The sequence below is a fragment of the Colletotrichum destructivum genome, chromosome 3, assembly GCF_034447905.1.
Source record: "Colletotrichum destructivum chromosome 3, complete sequence".
Classification (NCBI taxonomy): Eukaryota; Fungi; Ascomycota; class Sordariomycetes; order Glomerellales; family Glomerellaceae; genus Colletotrichum; species Colletotrichum destructivum.
The window spans coordinates 5854803-5874382 of NC_085898.1; the positions used below are offsets into that span (position 1 = coordinate 5854803).

General features: G+C 48.5%; 6 protein-coding genes across 6 annotated transcripts; 2 read left to right on the forward strand and 4 right to left on the reverse strand.

Moving 5' to 3' along the window:
• Positions 1-738: 738 nt before the first annotated feature.
• On the reverse strand, positions 739-2325 carry CDEST_05911 (Putative NADH:flavin oxidoreductase/NADH oxidase, aldolase-type TIM barrel, oxidoreductase Oye). The gene has a single exon (XM_062922070.1). The coding sequence runs from the start codon at positions 2067-2069 to the stop codon at positions 891-893; it is 1179 nt and encodes a 392-aa protein (XP_062778121.1). The 5' UTR covers positions 2070-2325; the 3' UTR covers positions 739-890.
• Positions 2326-2591: 266 nt separating this feature from the next.
• CDEST_05912 (uncharacterized protein) lies at positions 2592-5134 on the reverse strand. Its single transcript, XM_062922071.1, has one exon. The coding sequence runs from the start codon at positions 5032-5034 to the stop codon at positions 2737-2739; it is 2298 nt and encodes a 765-aa protein (XP_062778122.1). The 5' UTR covers positions 5035-5134; the 3' UTR covers positions 2592-2736.
• Positions 5135-6477: 1343 nt separating this feature from the next.
• CDEST_05913 (Putative peptidase S8/S53 domain, Fn3-like domain, peptidase S8, subtilisin, His-active) lies at positions 6478-9550 on the forward strand (the record flags this gene model as incomplete). Its single annotated transcript, XM_062922072.1, has 3 exons — positions 6478-7204; positions 7272-8229; positions 8293-9550. The coding sequence occupies 3 exons, from the start codon at positions 6478-6480 to the stop codon at positions 9548-9550; spliced, it is 2943 nt and encodes a 980-aa protein (XP_062778123.1).
• A 591-nt stretch (positions 9551-10141) lies between these two features.
• CDEST_05914 (Putative O-methyltransferase COMT-type) lies at positions 10142-10836 on the reverse strand (the record flags this gene model as incomplete). The annotated part of the gene is made up of 2 exons (XM_062922073.1): positions 10142-10268; positions 10328-10836. The coding sequence occupies 2 exons, from the start codon at positions 10834-10836 to the stop codon at positions 10142-10144; spliced, it is 636 nt and encodes a 211-aa protein (XP_062778124.1).
• A 2263-nt stretch (positions 10837-13099) lies between these two features.
• On the forward strand, positions 13100-15099 carry CDEST_05915 (Putative zn(2)Cys(6) fungal-type DNA-binding domain-containing protein; the record flags this gene model as incomplete). Its single annotated transcript, XM_062922074.1, has 1 exon — positions 13100-15099. Exon 1 carries the CDS (start codon positions 13231-13233, stop codon positions 15097-15099), a length of 1869 nt encoding a protein of 622 aa, XP_062778125.1. The 5' UTR covers positions 13100-13230.
• Positions 15100-17095: 1996 nt separating this feature from the next.
• On the reverse strand, positions 17096-17564 carry CDEST_05916 (uncharacterized protein; the record flags this gene model as incomplete). The annotated part of the gene is made up of 2 exons (XM_062922075.1): positions 17096-17478; positions 17555-17564. 2 exons carry the CDS (start codon positions 17562-17564, stop codon positions 17096-17098), a joined length of 393 nt encoding a protein of 130 aa, XP_062778126.1.
• Between the last annotated feature and the right edge of the window lie 2016 nt (positions 17565-19580).

Below are 19580 nucleotides of genomic sequence, written 5' to 3' on the forward strand. Positions count from 1 at the left end.
TATGCTGTGTCCGGCCAAACAAACTGCCGACCCTTGATTGGCCGGCTACCTGGATACTAGCACCGGTATGGATGGATGGATGGGCACTTAGATTGCTGTCCTGGAGTCGGCTAAATTTCACAAGCCGTCCGAGAATGCCATGATCCGCCCAAGACTGGTTGGTCACTAACAATTCGTATCCTCAGGCTTAGCCTTCCTAATTGGAACAAGTCTGTTCGATCCCGTGTTGTGCAGGGTCCTGTGGGATGACAATTTGGTTAGGTCTTGATCCGAGTTTTGGTGTATTAGATAATCCAAAGCGAAAACGAAATTCGGTCGGGCAACTTGGCATTGCCGAAGTAGGCGTAAATGGTCTGAAGATTTAACGTGCAAGGGGATGATTTGATTGGAGATGATTCAATTAGTCTTTTCAGTGTCGGTTTTTTGCGAGGAAAGTGTGGGGGAAGAAAAAGAGGATAAAGAAATAAGGAAAAAGGAGAGGGTAATGCGAGCTTGCATTACTATCTTGGTGTGGAAATAAAACCTCCCCAAGAAAAAGAAAACTCCCCTAAAGAAGAATCCTTATAGTAGCGGAAGATGAGGCCAGTGATGAGAAGACGGACGGAAGCCGGAGTGGGGACTGCCCGGCCCCATTCGGAAGAAGGGTTCCCCTGGGAGGAAGATACCGCAAGCCATCGGAGAAGGGGAATTTCATGTTTACTTTATATAGTACAGTTTTGAGAACATGGTTCTAGCTCCACGGTAGCCGGCTGTCAACGGACTTTTCATCTTTCTTGTAGCTGGCTCTCCATACTCTATACGCCCAAGATCTAATTCCTCATATTTCATGATATGTACAAAAAAGGCAACGCAAAACAAAACCGCCAGTCATGGGCCATGAAAAAAACTGCTTATTTGGCATTTGATTCCAGGTTTGCCACTCCCCATTCTCTCCGCGCGTCAATGTATTCTTGGCTGAAAGTGTAGTCGTTGTAGCCGATCTCAGAGCCCTTGATGTAGAACGAAAACCGGTGGTACTTCGTAAGAGGCACGCCGTGCTTGATGCGCCATACGAGGTCAGGGTTGGCGAGGAAGCTCCTTCCAAAAGCAACAATGACATCCCACTTTGCGTAGTGCTCCTCCAGTGCTCGAGAGGCAGTCTCGGGACTGTAGTTTCCGGCCACAATCACAGGCGACAAGTTGTCCCAGATGTCGAGGATGAAGTCGAGCGTTTGCTCAGCCCCTGAGTCCAGATCGGGACTCAGTAGCTTTGCAGGGTCGCCACGGGCCTCGACCAACGACAAGTACGCAAAGGGAGCGTTCATCTTCTTGAGTTCCTTGACGATGTAGGAATACTGGCCATGAATGTCCGATGACTCGGCACCCTGGAAGGAGGCGTACGGGGACAGCCGGAGTGCCACCCTCTCAGCGCCGATGGCCGCAACGACTGCCTTGACAACCTCGAGGAGGAGTCGGGATCGATTCTCGATTGAACCGCCCCACCTGTCGGTTCGTTGGTTGACTGAGTCGGACAGAAACTGGTCGAGAAGGTAGCCATGTGCCCCGTGGATCTCGACTCCGTCGCCGCCGGCGTCGACAACTCTCTTGGCCGTGTCTACAAAGTCCTGGATGACACCCAGAATCTCGTCTTCTGTCATTACTTCGGGGACAGCAGCACCAGGCTCCATGGGGACGGCGCTGGATGACCGGAACTTGTAACCGCGCTCCTTCTGGTATTCGGGATCGGCGGCACGTCCTTGTGCCCAGATCTGCTGGAACCACACCGACTTGTTGTCGTGGACCGCGGCGATGACCTTTCGCCAAGCAGCAACTTGCTCATCGGTAACGAAAGCCGGGCCTTGCCGCACTCCAGTCTCCTGCATTGACGTGCCGGTAGCCTCGGAGATAATCAGGGTGCCGGGAGTGGAGGCGCGCTCGCCATAGTATCTTGGGACGAAGGGCTTGGCCACGTGGTTTGTGTCGTTGCGGTACCGCGTCAACGGCGCCATTGCTATGCGGTGGTTGAGCTGGGCATTGCCGATCTTGACCGGCTTGAACAACTTGCTCTCCGAGATGTTGGTGGGAGCCATGGTGATTTGGTGAGTGTGAAAGGGTCGGAGTGAGTTACAGGGCGGTAGTAAGTAGGTGTCTGGTGAATTTACAGAACACGCGCCTTCTGATGAGAGTGAAGACGGTTCCTACGATATAAGCCGGTTTTTAGTTTTTTCAATTGGCTGAGTGGAGATGATGACTGAGGGTGTTAACGATGATGACTGAGAGTGCTGGGGATGATGACTGAGGTGACGGGGATGCTGATTTAGGATGCTGGAGGTCAAAGGAGAACGGTGCCTTTCATCAGGAGGGGATATTCATCATTATATGTTCTACAATTAATCTTGGTTCCTTGTTTTCCCTGTGACGTTTTGTCATGATGGAAACCGAGTCAGCAACGAAGGACTGATTCGTGATGCAGTGGGCAACTCCGCAACTCCGGCTTGGCGTCTTATCAAGCAAGGAATCATTCCGCGATTCCGTTGCCGATCGGAGTTTAGGAGCCCCACGTGCTTTGTACAACAAAGCACATACGTGCAAAATGTGGGATCAAGAACACAGGTCTATCGATTTGTAAGGTGGGAGGCTACTCTTGTGTTCCCTCTTCAGGAGCTCAACCTTGCTTCCATCGACAACGGCGCAACTTCCAACCGCATCTTCATCCATGCCGCCGTGATGTCCTGATTTGCACACTTGCCCAGCCAATTAACTGTTACTCTGCGTAGACACTCCAGCCGGCAAACTTAGATCGCCTAGCCCGAACATGCCCATGTCGGCCCAGGCATCTACGCCAACGGCCAGTTGCAGGAAGTCAAAACCTTGTCCCCCGAAGGTAGAGAGACTATCCATCGACCCATCAACCACTCTGTCCGAGAACCCATCACCTGCGGATGAGTCTTCATGGCCAGTTGGTACATCGTTAGATGCAGCTTCAGATGCGTCCCAGCTAGCATTTGAGCGGGACATGGATGCCGCAATATCAATCTTCTCACAGAGCATGCGGACGACTACTGCGGCGTTCGCCGCAGTTCCGAAGCTTGCCCCGAAAGTATCAAAAACGGATAAGGTGAGGTCGAGAGCATTTCTAGCTGATGATGCGGAAGGATGACTTGGTGAGGCAAGTATGAACCCGGCTAAAGTGATGGCCGCATTCCACTGCCATTGGAAGGCCTCGTGCCATCCATCCAGAATGGCCGTGGACGAAAGTGCCTGCAGGGTGATCTTTGACAGCGCAATGGCATGATCGACGCTTCTGATGGCCATGGCCTCGGCCAGACTGCCCTGCGATGGCTCCGAGCCGAATGAGATAAAGGGGCGAAAGAGGTTTCCGCACATGTGATGGTACTCCAGTTCCAGAAGAAGCCGTTGTCTTTGGAGCCAGAGAGGTGCGTATTGCTCAAAAATGAGAGCCGTGCCGTCAGTTGAGAGTGGGCAGCCCTGTGTCGCGCGGTTGGTCTTGAGCGCATCGGGCACATTTTCGGCCCATTTGTCGAGGGCGAGTGTATGAGAAGATAGCTGAGATGCCGCCTTCTCCAGGGACGAAGCATCGTCCCACATTCTCTTATCATCTGTGAGGCCATAGTCCTGACTGTACAACGCTATGTGAGCTGCCCGCACTGTTCTGAATAGGTTCAACTGGTGAAGACTGAAGCTCAACCAGGTCGCGTTGCTCGCAATAGGGGCAAAAGTCGAACCCGACAAGACGGAAGTCCCAAGCTGGTCATCTGGAAGTTGCGGCATGGCGTATGAGCCATGGAGCAGAAAAGGGCGCCCCAGCTTCATTCCGATTTTACTGTCCAGAAGGTAGACGGCCCACCAAAGACGTCTTCTGTGTTGACGTTCCGCTTCCGCCATTGTCGGTGAAGGATCTATGTGAAGACCGAGCATGTAGGCTGTGCGCACCGCAAGACCGCCAATGCTGTCTGCCATGTTGTGGAACGACGCGCCGCAAACATATAGGGCCGACAGCAGGTGGCATTGCAACGTTGATATCGTCGGGCTTTCCATTTCGCCTGCCAGCAAAGCCTGTGCACGTCGATAGTGCCATCGGCCAGCAGTAGTTGAGTCATTGTCTTCCACAATCCTTCCCTGGCAGCCAGAGGGCATAGTAGATGCGCCATACTGCATGCACATGGCGACAACGATATCGACCAATGCCGAGGGTTTTCGAGCATGACCCGGTGGTACGTCCACGTACAGTGCTTGATATGCTTTCTTGAACTCGGCTTCGTTGACGATGGCGAAAACTGAGGTGTGATATGTCTGCCAGAACAAATTGACAAAGAATTCTTCCTGAATGGAGTTCAAATAAACTCCTTGGCTGGACTGGTCGGCAAGAGGTCTCAGAAGACGAGAAGCGTCACCGACAAAAGTTGGCGAGCGGCTACCCAGCGGGGCGCTCCGTCCTGAGCGTAGAAGCATATGATCGGGCTGGTCGTGTTCAACTTCGGTACTAAGGAAGACCCCGAGACGATGGATGAAGAAGTAGAGCGATGACGTTCCAAACCAAGTACTGCTGGGTGAGCGTGCAGGTCGAAGGAGGGCGCCCTCCCGAAGCAAGTTGGCTGGTCTCTTACGGCCGACGCCCTCGGCATCGGGAGTTGGGGTTGACGGCGAATCCGGGGTTCGTGGCAGGGGTTCTGGATTACGTCCTATTAAGACGGCAGAAGGATTGTTGCGATGGTTCTGGAGCTCATTCTCCAGTTCCCTAACCCTCTGCCTCAGTCGATCTATCTCTTCGTGGGCTTGGGAGAGGGTACATGTCCTGGTCGTGCTGGTATTGCTACACTGCTGTGACCGGCTTTTGCAATTGAAACACGGAGAGCCGTCGTCGCATTTGATGCGTCGCAAGCGACATGCGTCGCAGGCCCTACTTACTTGCCTCCGTCTCCGCCTGGTGAGGCCTGTCACCTCCGATGGCTGCGGGGACTGAGGGAATTGAGGGGACGGGATGAGATCGGCCATTGATTCAATTTCGGCCCAGGGGATATCTCGAACTTGCATCTCTGAAAAGATATGGCACTCGGACACTCTTGGGCGGAAATAGAATAGCTCGTCACAGTGAGTTGAGTAAGCGCCCGTTCAACGAGTGACGATGATGGAACAGCATGAACAGAGGTTGACACAATCCGTCAGAGACACCGTGTTTTGCGCCCGCCTTGTCACACCGGTTTGGGATTGTCAGCAATGAGTGAGCGAGTGGGGTTCCTCGCCGGCAATGGTTCGGAGAGACGGAGTTGATTCGATTGGTCAGATTGTATGCAGCCGTGGCCGTCTTCGTCCTCGGCATAATGATACCTAGAGGTTTGGAGTAGGGCAAAGGGGGAGAATCAAATGACAATGACTACGAATGCGGCGAGCAAGAGAAGGGGGAAAAAGGAAGAAGAAAGCCCAAATATGAGGACCCAGCTCCAATGCATAATGGCGGAGGCGTTAAGAAAAGCATTGTGTCTTAGAACAGGATCAGAAAGTGTGTGGAGTAACATACCCAATCACAGGTGAAAGCATCATCCATTTCGTACGCAAATATCTGGGACCAAGAACCCTCTCTTGGGAGAGAAAAACTTCTAAAAAAGGGATTTGACTCTGAAAATGCACAGAGAATCAAGGATGAACTTCAAAGCCCAAGATTCTCAGATATCCAAAAGCGGCAGACCTAGGGGCAAGAAGTTGTTCTTGATGGCAAGTGAACAACGCAGCCGTCAAGACACCGATATTATTGCATCCCCCCTTTCCATATATTTCTTTCAGAGCCACAAGCGAGTCAAGAGATCCTGAAGCCTCCGGTCTTCGGTGATACGATGTCCAGCAATTGAGGTCTGAGAACGTAGATGTCGACAGCATTAGGTTTGGGTAACAGTCCCTGCAATCATTAATTGCGTATCCACCTCGCGACCTTCCTATTTCGAGCTCCAATGCAATGTTAGAGCCCCCTGGTGCCTTCAAGACCCGGAAATACGAGATCCTGCTCGTTCGATGGCATGACCCCTATCTGATGGCTTGCAAATGACATTGTGTCTGATTGTGCTCGGTCCCAGAAAGCTCAGTCAAGCTTTCTGATCACAAGGGATGAGATTACCGGGCGATCGGGTATCTACAGCACCTACCGGATGCTACCTAGGCCGGTGGCTACATGTAACACCAGACCAACAGGACTGGAACTTCTGAGAGTGGTTTTATTGAGAGGCAATTTGCATCGCAATTCTTATCGTGAAGCACGTCTTCGACATTCGCGTCGCGGTACTACTCGCAGCTGGCATCTACACCAAGCGGCTTCCTTCGAACATGTTCGAATTCTTTATAAAATCCTTCATTTGATTAACCATGAAATTTGCTCAACTTGTCCGTGTTTTTCTTACAGCCCTCATGTAACTTCTCTTACCACGCTCTTTTCATTTCCTTCCCCCACATTCGCTTACTCCCTTACACTCATTTACAGCTGCTGTCATGAGAATTCACCCTCGTGCTCTGGCAGTTGCGGCAGCATTGACTACGCCAGTCCTTGCCGCAACTCGTCCTGGCGCCGTTGTCAAAGCCAGCCCGACGCCCAGCGTTGGGTTCATCATTGAACTCGAGTCCAACGAGTCCATCAACGGTCGTGGTCTTGACGAAGACGCCCACTCGGCGTTTCATCGTCGGGCCGAAGACCTCTTGGACTATTCTGTACGCCACGAGTTCAAGAACCCCGAGTATTTCTACGGACTGTCGATCAATGCGAACAACGATACCAATTTCGATGCTCTCCTCGCCTTGCCTCAGGTCAAGAGGGTGTGGCCGAACAGATACTACAACCGTCCCATCCCTGTTGGCTCTGGCCGACCTATAAAGTCGCCGAACCCCTCTGAACCAGTTGGAGTCAATCCTATCCAACTACGGGACACAGCTCAAGTTGTCACTATCAATGGCACCAGTGATGTGATCTCTAGTTTGAGGATGACCGGCGCTGATCAGGTTCATGCTTTGGGCTTGACCGGAAAAGGCATCAAGGTTGGCTTCCTGGACACCGGCGTCGACTGGCGTCACCCCGCCCTCGGAGGAGGGTTCGGAGAAGGTTTCAAGGTTGCTGGAGGATATGATCTAGTTGGTGATGACTTTGAGGGCTGGAACGACCCAGTTCCGGATGACAATCCGCTCACCACTTGTCTCGATGGTGGTCATGGCACGCATGTTGCTGGTAGGTTGAATTTCCCGAGCGAAAGACGCGCCGAATCTGTCTTACTGACCCAAGTTTCATACTGCAGGTATCATTGCCGCCCGGGATCCAGTAGGTGTTGGATTCGGCATCGTGGGAGTTGCTCCTGACGCTTCTCTGTATGCTTACCGAGTACTCGGTTGTACCGGAGGCGTCACCGATGATATCCTGATGCAAGGATTCGAAAAAGCTGCCAGCGACAGTGTTGATCTCATCAGCATGTCTATTGGCGAAACGGCCATTTGGGAGACAGGATCGCCCTACACCACACTTCTTGCCAAGATCCAGTCGCAAGGCATCGGCATCATCATTGCTGCCGGAAACGAGGGTGATACGGGTCTTTATGTATCCTCAGCCCCGGCACATGACCCGAGTGCCATTTCAGTTGGTTCTGTCAGCGACCTGCACTTCGCCACCGCGTACAACGCCGCCGGGTCGGACGGCTCAGCCATAGAGTACGGTCGTGTGGTGCCCCTGAGCCCCTCAAAACACTTCAATGTCTTCGTCGCAGATGACGAAAACGGCGAGTGCGTGGACAAGGCGTGGACCAAGGCCATTGCGGATTTTACCGATAAGGAGAGCGTGGTCGCCTTGGTCACCGCCAGCAGCAACTGTTTCTACGAGATCGTTGACGACCGGGGCAGCTCATCCGGCTTCAAAAATGTTTGGTCATGGTTCCCTGACGCTGATGACATGTCGATCGATCAGCCAGGCTCGTATGGAGACATCGACACGGTCAAGGTGAGAAAGACTGAGGCAGACAAGATTTTGGCTGGTATCGCGGACCAGGGCAATAACTTCACCCTGAGCTTCGAGGATCAGACGGTACACCAGATTGACCAACCCACCGGCGGGACCACCTCATGGTTCTCGACCTTTGGCCCTACCATGGAGATGTCTTTGAAGCCTCAAGTGTCTGCACCCGGCGGCACCATCCTCAGTACCTGGGTGACTTCCAACGGATGGGGATACGCTGTCATTTCCGGCACGTCCATGGCCACACCCCAGTAAGTTTGGTCCTTCAAAACACAGTGCCTAAGATTTGCAAAATGTTCTGACTATTTTCAAAGCCTTGCTGGATGTTACGCTCTGCTGAAGCAGAAGTTCCCCGATCTTAGCCCCCAGGATATTGCGAGACGATTGCAATCATCGGCAGAGCCCTTGAAACAGTACAATGTCGACGACATCCTCACAACAACGGCGCAACAGGGCTCTGGACTGGTCAATATTCTGAGAGCAATCACCTCCGATACCGTGTTTTCGGCCACCGAGTTCAACCTCCGCGACAATGCTGGTCCTGTTGAGCGGAACTTCACCATCGAAAATCGGTCTTCTGCGCCCAAGACTTACACGCTAGGCCACAAGCCAGCCGCGGAAGTGGATGCGCTGCCGCAAGCCAAAAGCAGCGACGTCAACGAGATGTTCTACTGGACCTTGAACTTCAAAGCCATCTACGCCAGTGTGTCGTTCCCCGCAGAGTCAATCACCATACCCGCCGGTGGTAGAGCAACGGTCGAGTTCACCGTCACGCCCCCTGTTGTAGACCCTGCTCTCTTGCCCACCTACAGTGGCTTCATCACCGTCGCCGATGGCGAGGATACTTTCTCGATCCCCTATCTTGGCATTCCGTACTCACGCCGAGATGTTTCCAACATATATGTGGGAGATGTCAAAAACCTTGATGCCGCTCTGCAGCCTCCATCAGGTATACCGACATTGCCCTTTGTCAGTTCTTCCGATACTGGCGTCCGTGTTAGCGAGAAAGCCGTCTTCACCTTCCCGGCCAAGGCGGTCGCGGAAAACGAGACGCGTGGCTTGGATAACGACCCAGTCATCACTCTCTTCATAGACCAACCGTCAGCATATGTTCGTCTTGACGCAGTGCCTGTTGATCTCGCCTCTAACGCCGCCTATAACTTCACCCCTTCTTCTTTCGGATACCTCCCGGGAGCCGAGCCAAATACAACCTTTTTCACCAACACGACAACAGCCTACCCGCCTTTGGACCTCGACTCGCTTGACCATGTGGCAGGTGTCAAGAGTTATGGTCTTGTTGGCTCCATGTACGGCGGCGACAAGCCCCATGGCCTCACTTCGATTAACTTTCGAGGCTACAGTGTTTACAGCACAGAGTGGACGTGGGGGGTTGTTGAGTTGGCTAACGGCACGATTTACCAGTTGCCCAATGCCGATTATCGTGTGTTGGTCCGCGCGCTCAGATGGGGAGGCGACTTGAACAATGCAAATGACTACGACAGCTGGCTGAGCCCTGTTATCGCGGTAAACATTACAGATCCCGGAATCCCCAATCCGTGGCTCTCTATCTAGAGAATGGCAGATGAAGGTCTGGCGGCATTGATCGGAGTTTGTTGTAGTGCTGCAACACCGAGTCAGTTTGTGCCGACACCACCGGCAACAGAGCTCCAGCATGAAGCCGATACTGAATCATGAACGCTTAGACTTTTACTGGCGGTTAAGCGGCAGTCAGACTCGGGCTCGGTCAATGGAGAGGCAGTCATTAGACCCAATATTATCAGAACAATGTTAACATGCACAATGTTGGTGCATCTCTTGTCTTATTTTGTGTACTGCACGGTACTTCTTTAGCCCCCAGGATGGATATCGGATGTCTGAGTCTCAAGCATTTTGTTGTGTAACATTTACAGAAACTAGAACCGAAGCTAATTCTGTGATATGTCGATTGCATATCAGGCTGCAGTCGACAAGAGCTTCACCACGAGCATAGTCGTAGTGGACTCTGGCGACCTCTTAAGGTCGCTGATGTACAGCCTCGACTTTGCCTCTTTGAGGAGAATGATGAACTCACACAAGCTGCGCTCCTTGCCGCCGAGCAGACTCATCATATCAACGTTATAGAGAATCGCCGTAACAGAACACGACTCGTCCTGGACAATTTGATCACAGATCAAAATTTGACTTCGCGCGTTCGTCCATCACAGTGACGATCTGCCTCAAGATTTCAACACATGCCTGGTCGGGCCAGTCGTGGAAGAAGTGTCGAAAAAGGCATGCTGCGGCAGCTATGCTCCGGCAATTGTATTAGCAGGTACTATGATAGAAGCAACAGATACCGGAAGTGCTTACTCTTGACTGGCTGAGGATTCAAAAAGAAATTCATGCTCTTGCAATGTTAATACCAAGTCCGAAGGCTCGTTGTCGTAGACATTGTTACTCTTGCGATGGTTCTCAGAGGCCAATGCGTGTTTGTACTGAACCACACAACGTAGCCCTGCCCTGGGGTGAGCAATCAGAATCTCTCGACTGAATTGGCCCCGACCGCCGCAGACGTCAACAATCAATCCTCCATCTTCATCAAGGCTCGCAAATAGGTACAGCTTTGGGATCTCGTCGAGGTTGTTGATGGTAACGGCCGTCATGGCTTGGTTGAAGTTATCGCCGCCGTCCTGGCCGACATTGGCAATGTAATCCCAGTAAGTACCCTCATATCCAAAGGGCAAATTGAAACTGGAGGCATCATCGGGCTTAGGGTTGCGATAACCGCTTTGCCGTAACGCATCTGGCTCCCGGCTGGCAGATCGAAGCCCCTCATTCAGACGGTGCAGAAGGAGGTGGTGCATATCGGTCCCCTGCATCGCCCATGACACAGAATATTGTCTGCATATCTGGCTGTGACTCTGCGAAAATGTAATTGGTCATGGCGACTCGCCTGATGCGAATGAGCAAGCCCTCTTCTCCGCTCACTGCTCGAACTAACTTGACGAGAGAATTCTGGCCACGCTGGGGAATGTGGTCCCGAACTCTCAGGTCGAGAACGACTTTCAAACTTGAGTAGAAGTGGAACTGTTTCCACATATCAGATTGTGATGAGCACCATACGTCTAGGATTGAGAGAATGAATAGTGGTTGAACTTTCTAAGATTTATTCTACTCGAGGGTTCGGGTTGAAGTACCCGTGAGATCGGTCACTTGACACCTTCGTGTGACTCGCGTCGTACAACGTGACCTACGGAGCAGTTCTGCTTCACGACATAGATACTTATGGAAAACAACTATCTTCGTTGGCTATTTTGAGTATTAGAGGTTACATGCCTGGGAGATAACTGAGAAATAGACTTGTTCCGGGGTCTAAGGTTGTAGCAAGAATCTGCTGCGCAAGCTTGACAGCCCGTGCCTTTTCTTGAAGACTCTTTTCACTTTTCAAAGCGGTCCATGCATGAGAAGGTGCTTGGGGACAGTGAAGGCTCGGGAAGGTTGTCTTGATGTAAGAAATGGCTATACGATACCAATGACTTTCATGAGTCCTACCGATATCATGATACTGGTTTGAGGGGGGGGGGGGGGGTTGCAGTTACGTGTGGGTTATTTCAACGCACTCTCCGGCGAGATAATAGTCCTTTGGGTTGCCATGGTGAAGCAAGGAGATAAGATTCATGATGTTGTTTTGCGGAATCAGCGTTGGGGGAGGAAATCGAAGTTATGGCTGGGCAGCCCATCTCCTCCTTTCCTCGATAGAGCCGAACCGAATATACGAAGCTATCGCCAACTTATCGATTAATCGATTCCCAGCCTGTGAAATACTGCCAACAGATGATCAAGAACACTGAACGAAGTTTTGAGGGATACATCAAGTGCGTGTGAGGCAAGCCTAATCTAAATGGCTCATATCGGCATTTGCCATCAGATCACATCGCGAACGCGACACTTTTCTCCGAACCAATCATCTCGGTTTCGGTAAAGCTAGTTCTGCCCGATGCTTCCTCAGGTGCCAATGTTCCCTGTCCAAATTGGAGTTTACAGGTTTCAACGGTTAAATTTAATCTTCTTACTCGCGTTCCATACGTGCTTTCCACCTGGAAAGGTATACCTGTACAGAGGCTTTGCAATTGTTATCTGATTTAAGTTAGTTGGGGTTTGGAAAAAACCAACTTTCAACTTGTGACTCGTCTTTTGGCATGAATCATTTGCAGGAATGTGGGTGTAATTCCTTAGCAAGTTTCGAAATTCAAAGTTTGGAAGCAATGATTAGATTTGGGACCCCGATGATTACAAAATCTGTAGCAGAGCTTAATGCAGCTCAAAGTTCACACCGGCCTTATCCAGTGTGGTGGTAACTTGAATCGGTGTTTTCTTTCTTTGTGATGGACTATGAGGCAAAGTTTTTGTTGTCAGAATGCCAACCGGATTGTCGATGGGAAAGTGGAGACGATGGCACAGGTAAGCCAATCAGATCACATGAATTGATCCCCGTTAGAGTGGGACCGGCTGGCCGCGGCCTCCGTCGATTGCTGCCCTTCACTTAGAACCTTCCTCCTACACAACCAGCAATCAACGAATAACCTAACAATATTAAGCCTGTTCGCTCACTTCAGTGACGTTGTAACACCAGAATTTGTTCAGCATCGTCACAATTGTATGAGCAGCGGCATTTATGACAATGTTCTGGGGGAACCGCTGTAATTTAAATGATGTTCGATGCCCCACTTCAACTTCTTTGTGTGCGAGAACGTGATAGTTCATCAGAGCGTCGTGGGAGTTGCAATCCGCAAGCCCAAGCATTTCACCAGCAGCACAACGTTTTCACCCACATAACTCGCCTTCTCGCATTAGTCAAACATCTTGGAAACTTTGAACTGATAAGATGAGGCTTACAACCCTGCTGGATACAGCCCTGCTGGATACAACCCTGCTGGATACAACCCTGTTAGATGCAGTTAAAAAGTTATCCGACTCATGCCATGAAATGCAGTGGCACGAATCTTCAATCTTGATCGCGCAAGCAACCGCGTTCTTGTTTGCCAATTGAGTTCTACAGAATACTCCTCATTCATAGATAGAGGGGAAGAAGGGCCAAATATCCTGTGGACACAAATTTGACTTAGAATCAATCGTACTTCATTTCAAAGCTCAACGCTACACCCGTTTTTCACAACTACCTACCATCAACTGGTGGCTACGCTGCATACTTTGGCATTCCTTAACTCAAAATACCTGCCCAATTTCTTCTACTTCCATTCTTGATTGCCCTCATGGTTTCAGACCCGGTACTTTTCAACGTCGATAGCAACAGCCATGCCCAAAGTAACCACAACAGCAGTGGCAGCTCACGAAGAAGCGCCTGTGACCGTTGCCGTGCGCATAAACTCCGCTGCGTAAGGCCATCCGGAGGAGACTTCATAGGCGAAGGCAACGAAACGACGTTGCTAGCGTGCGAGCGATGCGTCAAAGCAGGCGCAGAGTGTCTGCGCATGGTGCGTACGCGTCGGGCACCCATCCGAACAAGTGGCTATGAACAACGGCTTGCCCACGGCCCCTTCTCACCAACGGCCATCTACAAACGATCCGGCAATGCCAATCGCCTTTCTTTATCTGGTGCTGGCGACAATGGATACCGGGATTCAGGGCAACGTGCTCCCTTTCCCTCGCCTGCGTCGACACAACACCCAGATGAGGGCCGTATTGCAAGTCAGTTGGCGCCAAACTCTGTCCCGACGACAACTTTTCAACACAACTTGATCTTCGAACCCACTGTATCGAACGCGGTTACCTTGCCTCCTGACTTCCACTCTTTACTATCAACGGAAAGCGACTTGGGTCCCGGCCCTAATATGGCGTGTGATCTCGGCGAACTCGACCCAGACATAACCAAATCAGACTCTACGTTAGAAGAGATGATGGAGACGGAGGTTAGGCTGGCCCATCGGCTTCGCGACCCTGCTGGCGATGTGGCCAGTTCGAACAACAGCAATCATCAGATGGATTTGCAGAACAAACACAACACGAACGGCCCCCCCGACACGAAAAACGAGTGCCTGAATCGGCTCGCCAGGCTCAATCTGAAACTTCTGGAGTGCCTAAGCGCTGCAGAAGACCAACCCATAGCACTCGAAGACATATTGGCCTATACAATACCCTGCACCTCCGGCATCCCCAACGGCACCGCTGCCGAAACCATGCCTTGCAAGAACATCATTGGCATCTTGCTCGAGAGCTCTCAGGCCTTTTTGGAAATCCTAGTTCGCCTCAAAACTTTGATGGAGTCCCAGGAGGACCAGCAATATTGTTATTCGTCATCAAACTCAGATTGTTCTTACCTGGATTCACAGGATGTCACCGACTTCTTCTCCAATGAAGACACAGGAGGCGTTCATGAACCCTTGTCCGAAAAAATGGGAGATGATGTCGAAAAGGACGATAGAGAGAACATGGGAGCCCAGTACCCAGGTCTCAAGACCTACCAGTCTTTCTGCACACAAGCGCCGGCAGCAGCCAATTTGTTGTGCCACCAATCTGGCAGATTCTGTAGCAGCCCAGCAACATTCACAATCATGACGTGCTATCTGTGGTTATTCCACGGGTTTGAGGTGGTATTCGCCGCCATTCACGATGCGCTTCTGGCGCAACAGCACCAACAGCAGTTGCGGCAACGAGGCCCTCAACAGAAGCATCAAGAGGAATGGCGCCAAAGCCAGACAGATGATAGACCTTTGGCGTCACCGCTGTCACCTCTTAGCTCGAGAATGCTCAAGGGTGATAAGAAGAACGCAGGGCCCTTGGTTTTGCCAGATATCCGCCTCGGGGGGTTTCACCTGGATGGCCATCCCCATCTGCAGATTGAAATGCTTATTCATCTCAGCTGTCAGATACTGCACAGAATCGAAACCACCTTAGGAATTGACCCCAATGGATCAGAAAACCAGGCACCCGCTCAGCCACCAATGCCATCAGCTCATCGGGAGAGCGGCCTACTTGATCCGAGATGTACCCCGGCCTTTCTTCATGTTTTTCCGCACGGCCCTAGAGTTGATGGCGAGAACCGCCAGATGTCGGCTCGATCTGCTCTAGCTGGAGGTGTGATAAAGAATATCAGAGGAATTATAGACAGTTCACGTAGCTAGAAGATCAATCTACAGATTTTGAACAAAGCCTCAAAGGGAGATTTGCTGAAACCAAATCGAGTAGATCAAATAGACTTAAAACAGCTGTTCAGAAGCAATTACGCATTTTCATCATTATTTTGTGGCATATTTTTCTTTACGCTCTATAAAATCTCCAACAACAATTGTGCAATACCTGCTATTAGACATAACTTATTGATCCCCTACCATGAGGTTGTGAAATGGTAACCTGTAGGGAGAATCTTGTTATCATTCAGATTGAATGGAGGCTGCCATTCATGAGTCAAGTAAGTTCTATCGAGTCAGGGGTTCACTCCGTATCGTTTTTCCTTCCAGGCAATACCGTCTTCAGCTGCCAAGGGAGCTTAGGATGGTAGGTTGCAGCATTTGTAAAAGTCAATTCTGCAACGATGCATGGTTTACTAGATAGTCTGTGCACACTTTCGGAAACATCTAGTCAGTAAGAACATAGCTTGACGCAATTCTAGCCCTAGCCTCAAACCTTTGCAGTCGTAGCCTTCCAAACGCTGCGCAAGTATAATTAGCATGGATGAAATGGTTTGCGTTATTAAAAGGGAGGGACTAGGCAACTTAGACTGTCTGCCTGAGCAGAGGAAAACACTGCAGGTCATCACTCTAGGTTAGAACACTGGCAACAGGTTGCTGGTCCTCTGAAGGATGTGTTGGTTGTTTTTGTTTCTTGCAAAAAACCTATTCTTTACATGTTAGATTATAGTTCTCAAATAAGCTTACAAGTCTAACGTGATGCAAAGGCAATGAACCGTAGATCTGTCTGTTTCGCAACAACAGGAGTTAAATCAACAAACTAACCTTGGAAAATGCTCGAATTTTTATTTCTAGAAAAGCTTAGGCAGCCCTTGAGTAATATTTGATTGGGTAGATATGGGAAGTCAAGCGTTTTTTGTGCTCGCGTTCTGCCACAATACAAGGTACCGGGCCGAAATAAAAGATCCCTACCAAGTTATTTTTCTACTCACCCCAACCCTCATGTAGGGATCTCAGTTGCCTTAATGCTTTAAGTGCATTAATGTACTGCAAAGAAAAGTGGAAATAAAGAGTAGGTTTGGAGCCCGATGGGACATCCGACTTGAGTCATAGAATTGCTCGAGTCGCGTCCTGCAGTTTGCCAAGCCAAGCGCGATTGCGTCAAGTCAGTCGGGTAATTATGCAGTAAGCGCGAACTTTATAACCCAAGCCCCTCATCTTACCAGTCAAGGTCGTCGGTAAGTTCGCAAGTTTTAGGCGAGCATTGCCCGCCATGCTGCCGAATAATGAATTTTGTAAATGGCGGATGTTACCGAGAGGTGTCCCATCGGGTGCGAATAGACCTCCCTTCCTTCCTTCAAGCCTGGAGACACCCAGTTTGCCCCAAAGTAAACGATTACTGTTTTGATGATTGGGCTAAAGTTTCTGGCATTATGTTGGTCGGAAAGCTTCACCCCTTTGGCGAAAACAAGGTGCATTCACAGGTGATGGGAATCAACGGCCGCAGTGATTCCGATTCCATTTTTGCGCCCGCAAAGCTGCGATCGATCAACGGGACCCTCGAGGCATCGGCAAGAATCACTCTTTCTTTGGCTTGCCAACTTCACTGAACGCAGCACATTGTAGAGCACTCTGAAAGTTAAAGCGCTCAATGTAGGACATGAGTGAGAACATCTTGCTACTGCATTTGAAGTGTAGTCGGTTGGAGTTGCACTTAACTTGACCACCGCAATTGATGCTGTATCTTCGATATCACATCACAGCCTGGGCATTGGAAAAAATCTTCTTCCGATATTACCCGTGATGTAAGGAGAACCAGAAGACAATTTTAAAGCTATCTCGGACATGGCGTTCCTACTTCGCCTGTCTATTGTTGAATAAAAACTGTCTTCTCGATACCTCATTCCGCTTGATGCGATGCGCCTGCCGGCAGTTCCAAGTTTCCTAACAGGAGCATCAACATAGATTCAAAACTATCAAAAAGGCTTCGTTATTCAGCTGTTGTCGCTCGCTCCCTGATGCCAAAATCATCCGACGTTTGTTCAGTACATGTCTCCAAGTTCTTTTCAGCAAGTACAGCGATCAGGCCAATACCCGCGAACGCGATCAGTATCTGCCATACTCGCCGCAAGCTCATCTCATACATGCTAATGATAAGTCCTCGATATGGGCCAGTGAACGAGTCAAAAAAGCCCCGTGACGCTTTTTCATACGCCTGACCCAGCTCCAGGCCCGCTTTCGCAGCCGAATCTAAGTCTAGGCCTTGAGACGAAAGTAGCTCATCAAACCGACTGTTGAGAATGGCAGCTGGAACAGTAACGGAGAAGACGGTGGCAATATAGGAGTCGATCCCTCGTCCTTGCGGTGCTTGAGCTGAAGGTAAAAGAACAGCAGGACGGGGCAGGCCCCGCCGATTGGCAAGTTCAGGAAGAAAACCCAACGCCAAGACACGCAGTCATCAATCAAGCCGCCAAGTAAGGGACTAAGAACGGAGCCGGGAACGATGAACAAGGACAAAAGCTAATACTACAACTAGTAAGTAATAAGATAAGATGTTGCAAACGCAATCTAGGATTATAAACCTTATAAGAAAAGTAAGAATAGTTTAAATAAGCCTTATAGACTTATTTAGCTACTGCTAATGCTACTAGCAGTATAGCATTTAATCTCTTTAGACTTTATTATTAAACTACTAAAGTTAAGAGAACTACTTATAAAAGTTTATTATAATAGCATCTTAGTTATTATAAACTAACTTCTTAAATACGCTTACTTTATTTTATACTTAAAAGTAAGTATAGTAAAAGACTTTATATATACGTTTTTAAATATATTATTAGTAACTATAGACTACTTAATAAAATTATATTAAATAGAGATAAGCTATTTACTTTAAAGTTTTAAAAATCCTTAATTTTGCAACTTAGTGTAGACTATAAACTATTTACCTCTTTCTATTTATAAGCTAATACTTAAACTAAATAAATTAACTAAATACAGTAAGAATAGGGTAGGTAGATAAGATAGAATATCTTAGATAAGGATAGGATAAAGTAGATATGAGTAAGTTAAAGGTGTAGGTAGAAATTCTGTATATTGCTTGTATGCATAGTATCTTAAGTCTAAGGTAAATAGAGAGGGAAATTCCTTCTATTTATAATTCTGCCTAAGGGATAAAATCCTAGATTATTAATACATATTATTATATGTAAAATACGCTTATAGTATAGTGTATTTATCTAGTATGTAGGGCTAAAGTCCTTAGTATAAAGGGCTAGCCTAGAATGCTTCTACTAGTCTGTATATAGACTAGTATGTCTGTAAATCCTTATATACAAGGTATGCACATAAATTATACACCATTCTACAGCTAAAATTATAAGGATTCTAAATATAAAAACTGTTTACTTATATCTCTTTTAGTTATAAAGATATATGCAATTAAGTAATATACCTACATAGCAAGCAATGCATTATAGCAAGCAATGCACTTTCTCCTACCCTTCTACCTTTTATATAAGTTAATTTAACTACAACATATAAAATTAATTAAAACTACTTAGTACCCTCTTCTTTATTACTATCTTAAACTACTTTATAGGTTTATGCATTATATCTAGTCTTTCTGCAATTGCTACAGCGTTGCGCGTGTAGTTTAGCACCTTCTATATAACCCTCCTTTTAAAGGTTATTTTCTCCTCTAGCATTAACTACATCCTTTTCTCCTTATAGTGCTTCTACTTTAGCAGTATTAAGTAACCCTCTAAGATGTAGTTAGGTCTTTTTTACCTTTTAGCGCTTACTTAATACCTTATTTGCTATATAAAGCCTATAGTTTTTAGCTTTAATAAGAGCTAGCTAGTAAGCTAACTTACTAATACCTTTTGCCTATAGGTTAACTACTTTATATAAAGGTATTAGTAAGCTACCTTAATATGCTTAGATCTTCTTTTTAAGAGAGAAAGCACTTTATACACCCTTTAGTACTGTAGTTAGTATTTTTGCATCCTAAGAGCCTTAGCTGCTTAGCTGTAAAGTTAAGGGTGTTAGCATCTTTAGCTTAAAATTTAAGTAAGAAATAACTACTTTAGAGTTAAAAGGTATAAAGCCTACCTATCTAAAACTAGCTTATATATTATCTTTACCTATTAAGGTAAAGAATATGTTACAACCCGTCAAACATAACAGGACCAGGGGACGCCCCTACAGGGCACCTGGCGGTTACAAACAAGTTATACACTGCAGACACAGGAAACCAGGGTGCACTCCTCCAGCGCAGAAGAACTATAATGTAAGGTTACGTGGAGATAAAGAAGTAAGCAACTGATTATATGTAAGCATAATTGATTACAACGTGAGCGCTTATGCGCCCTACTTTAAGTAATTACTCTATACAACACCTAGATTACTAGTAAACAGGTGTAAGCTAGAACCTTAGCAACAGGCACATAGGACTTGTATATAGGATAAACTTA

Excerpts from the sequence above, each read along its gene's own strand:
- CDEST_05912 (XM_062922071.1), bottom strand. The coding sequence starts at position 5,034 with ATGCAAGTTCGAGATATCCCCTGGGCCGAAATTGAATCAATGGCCGAT.
- CDEST_05911 (XM_062922070.1), bottom strand. The coding sequence starts at position 2,069 with ATGGCTCCCACCAACATCTCGGAGAGCAAGTTGTTCAAGCCGGTCAAG.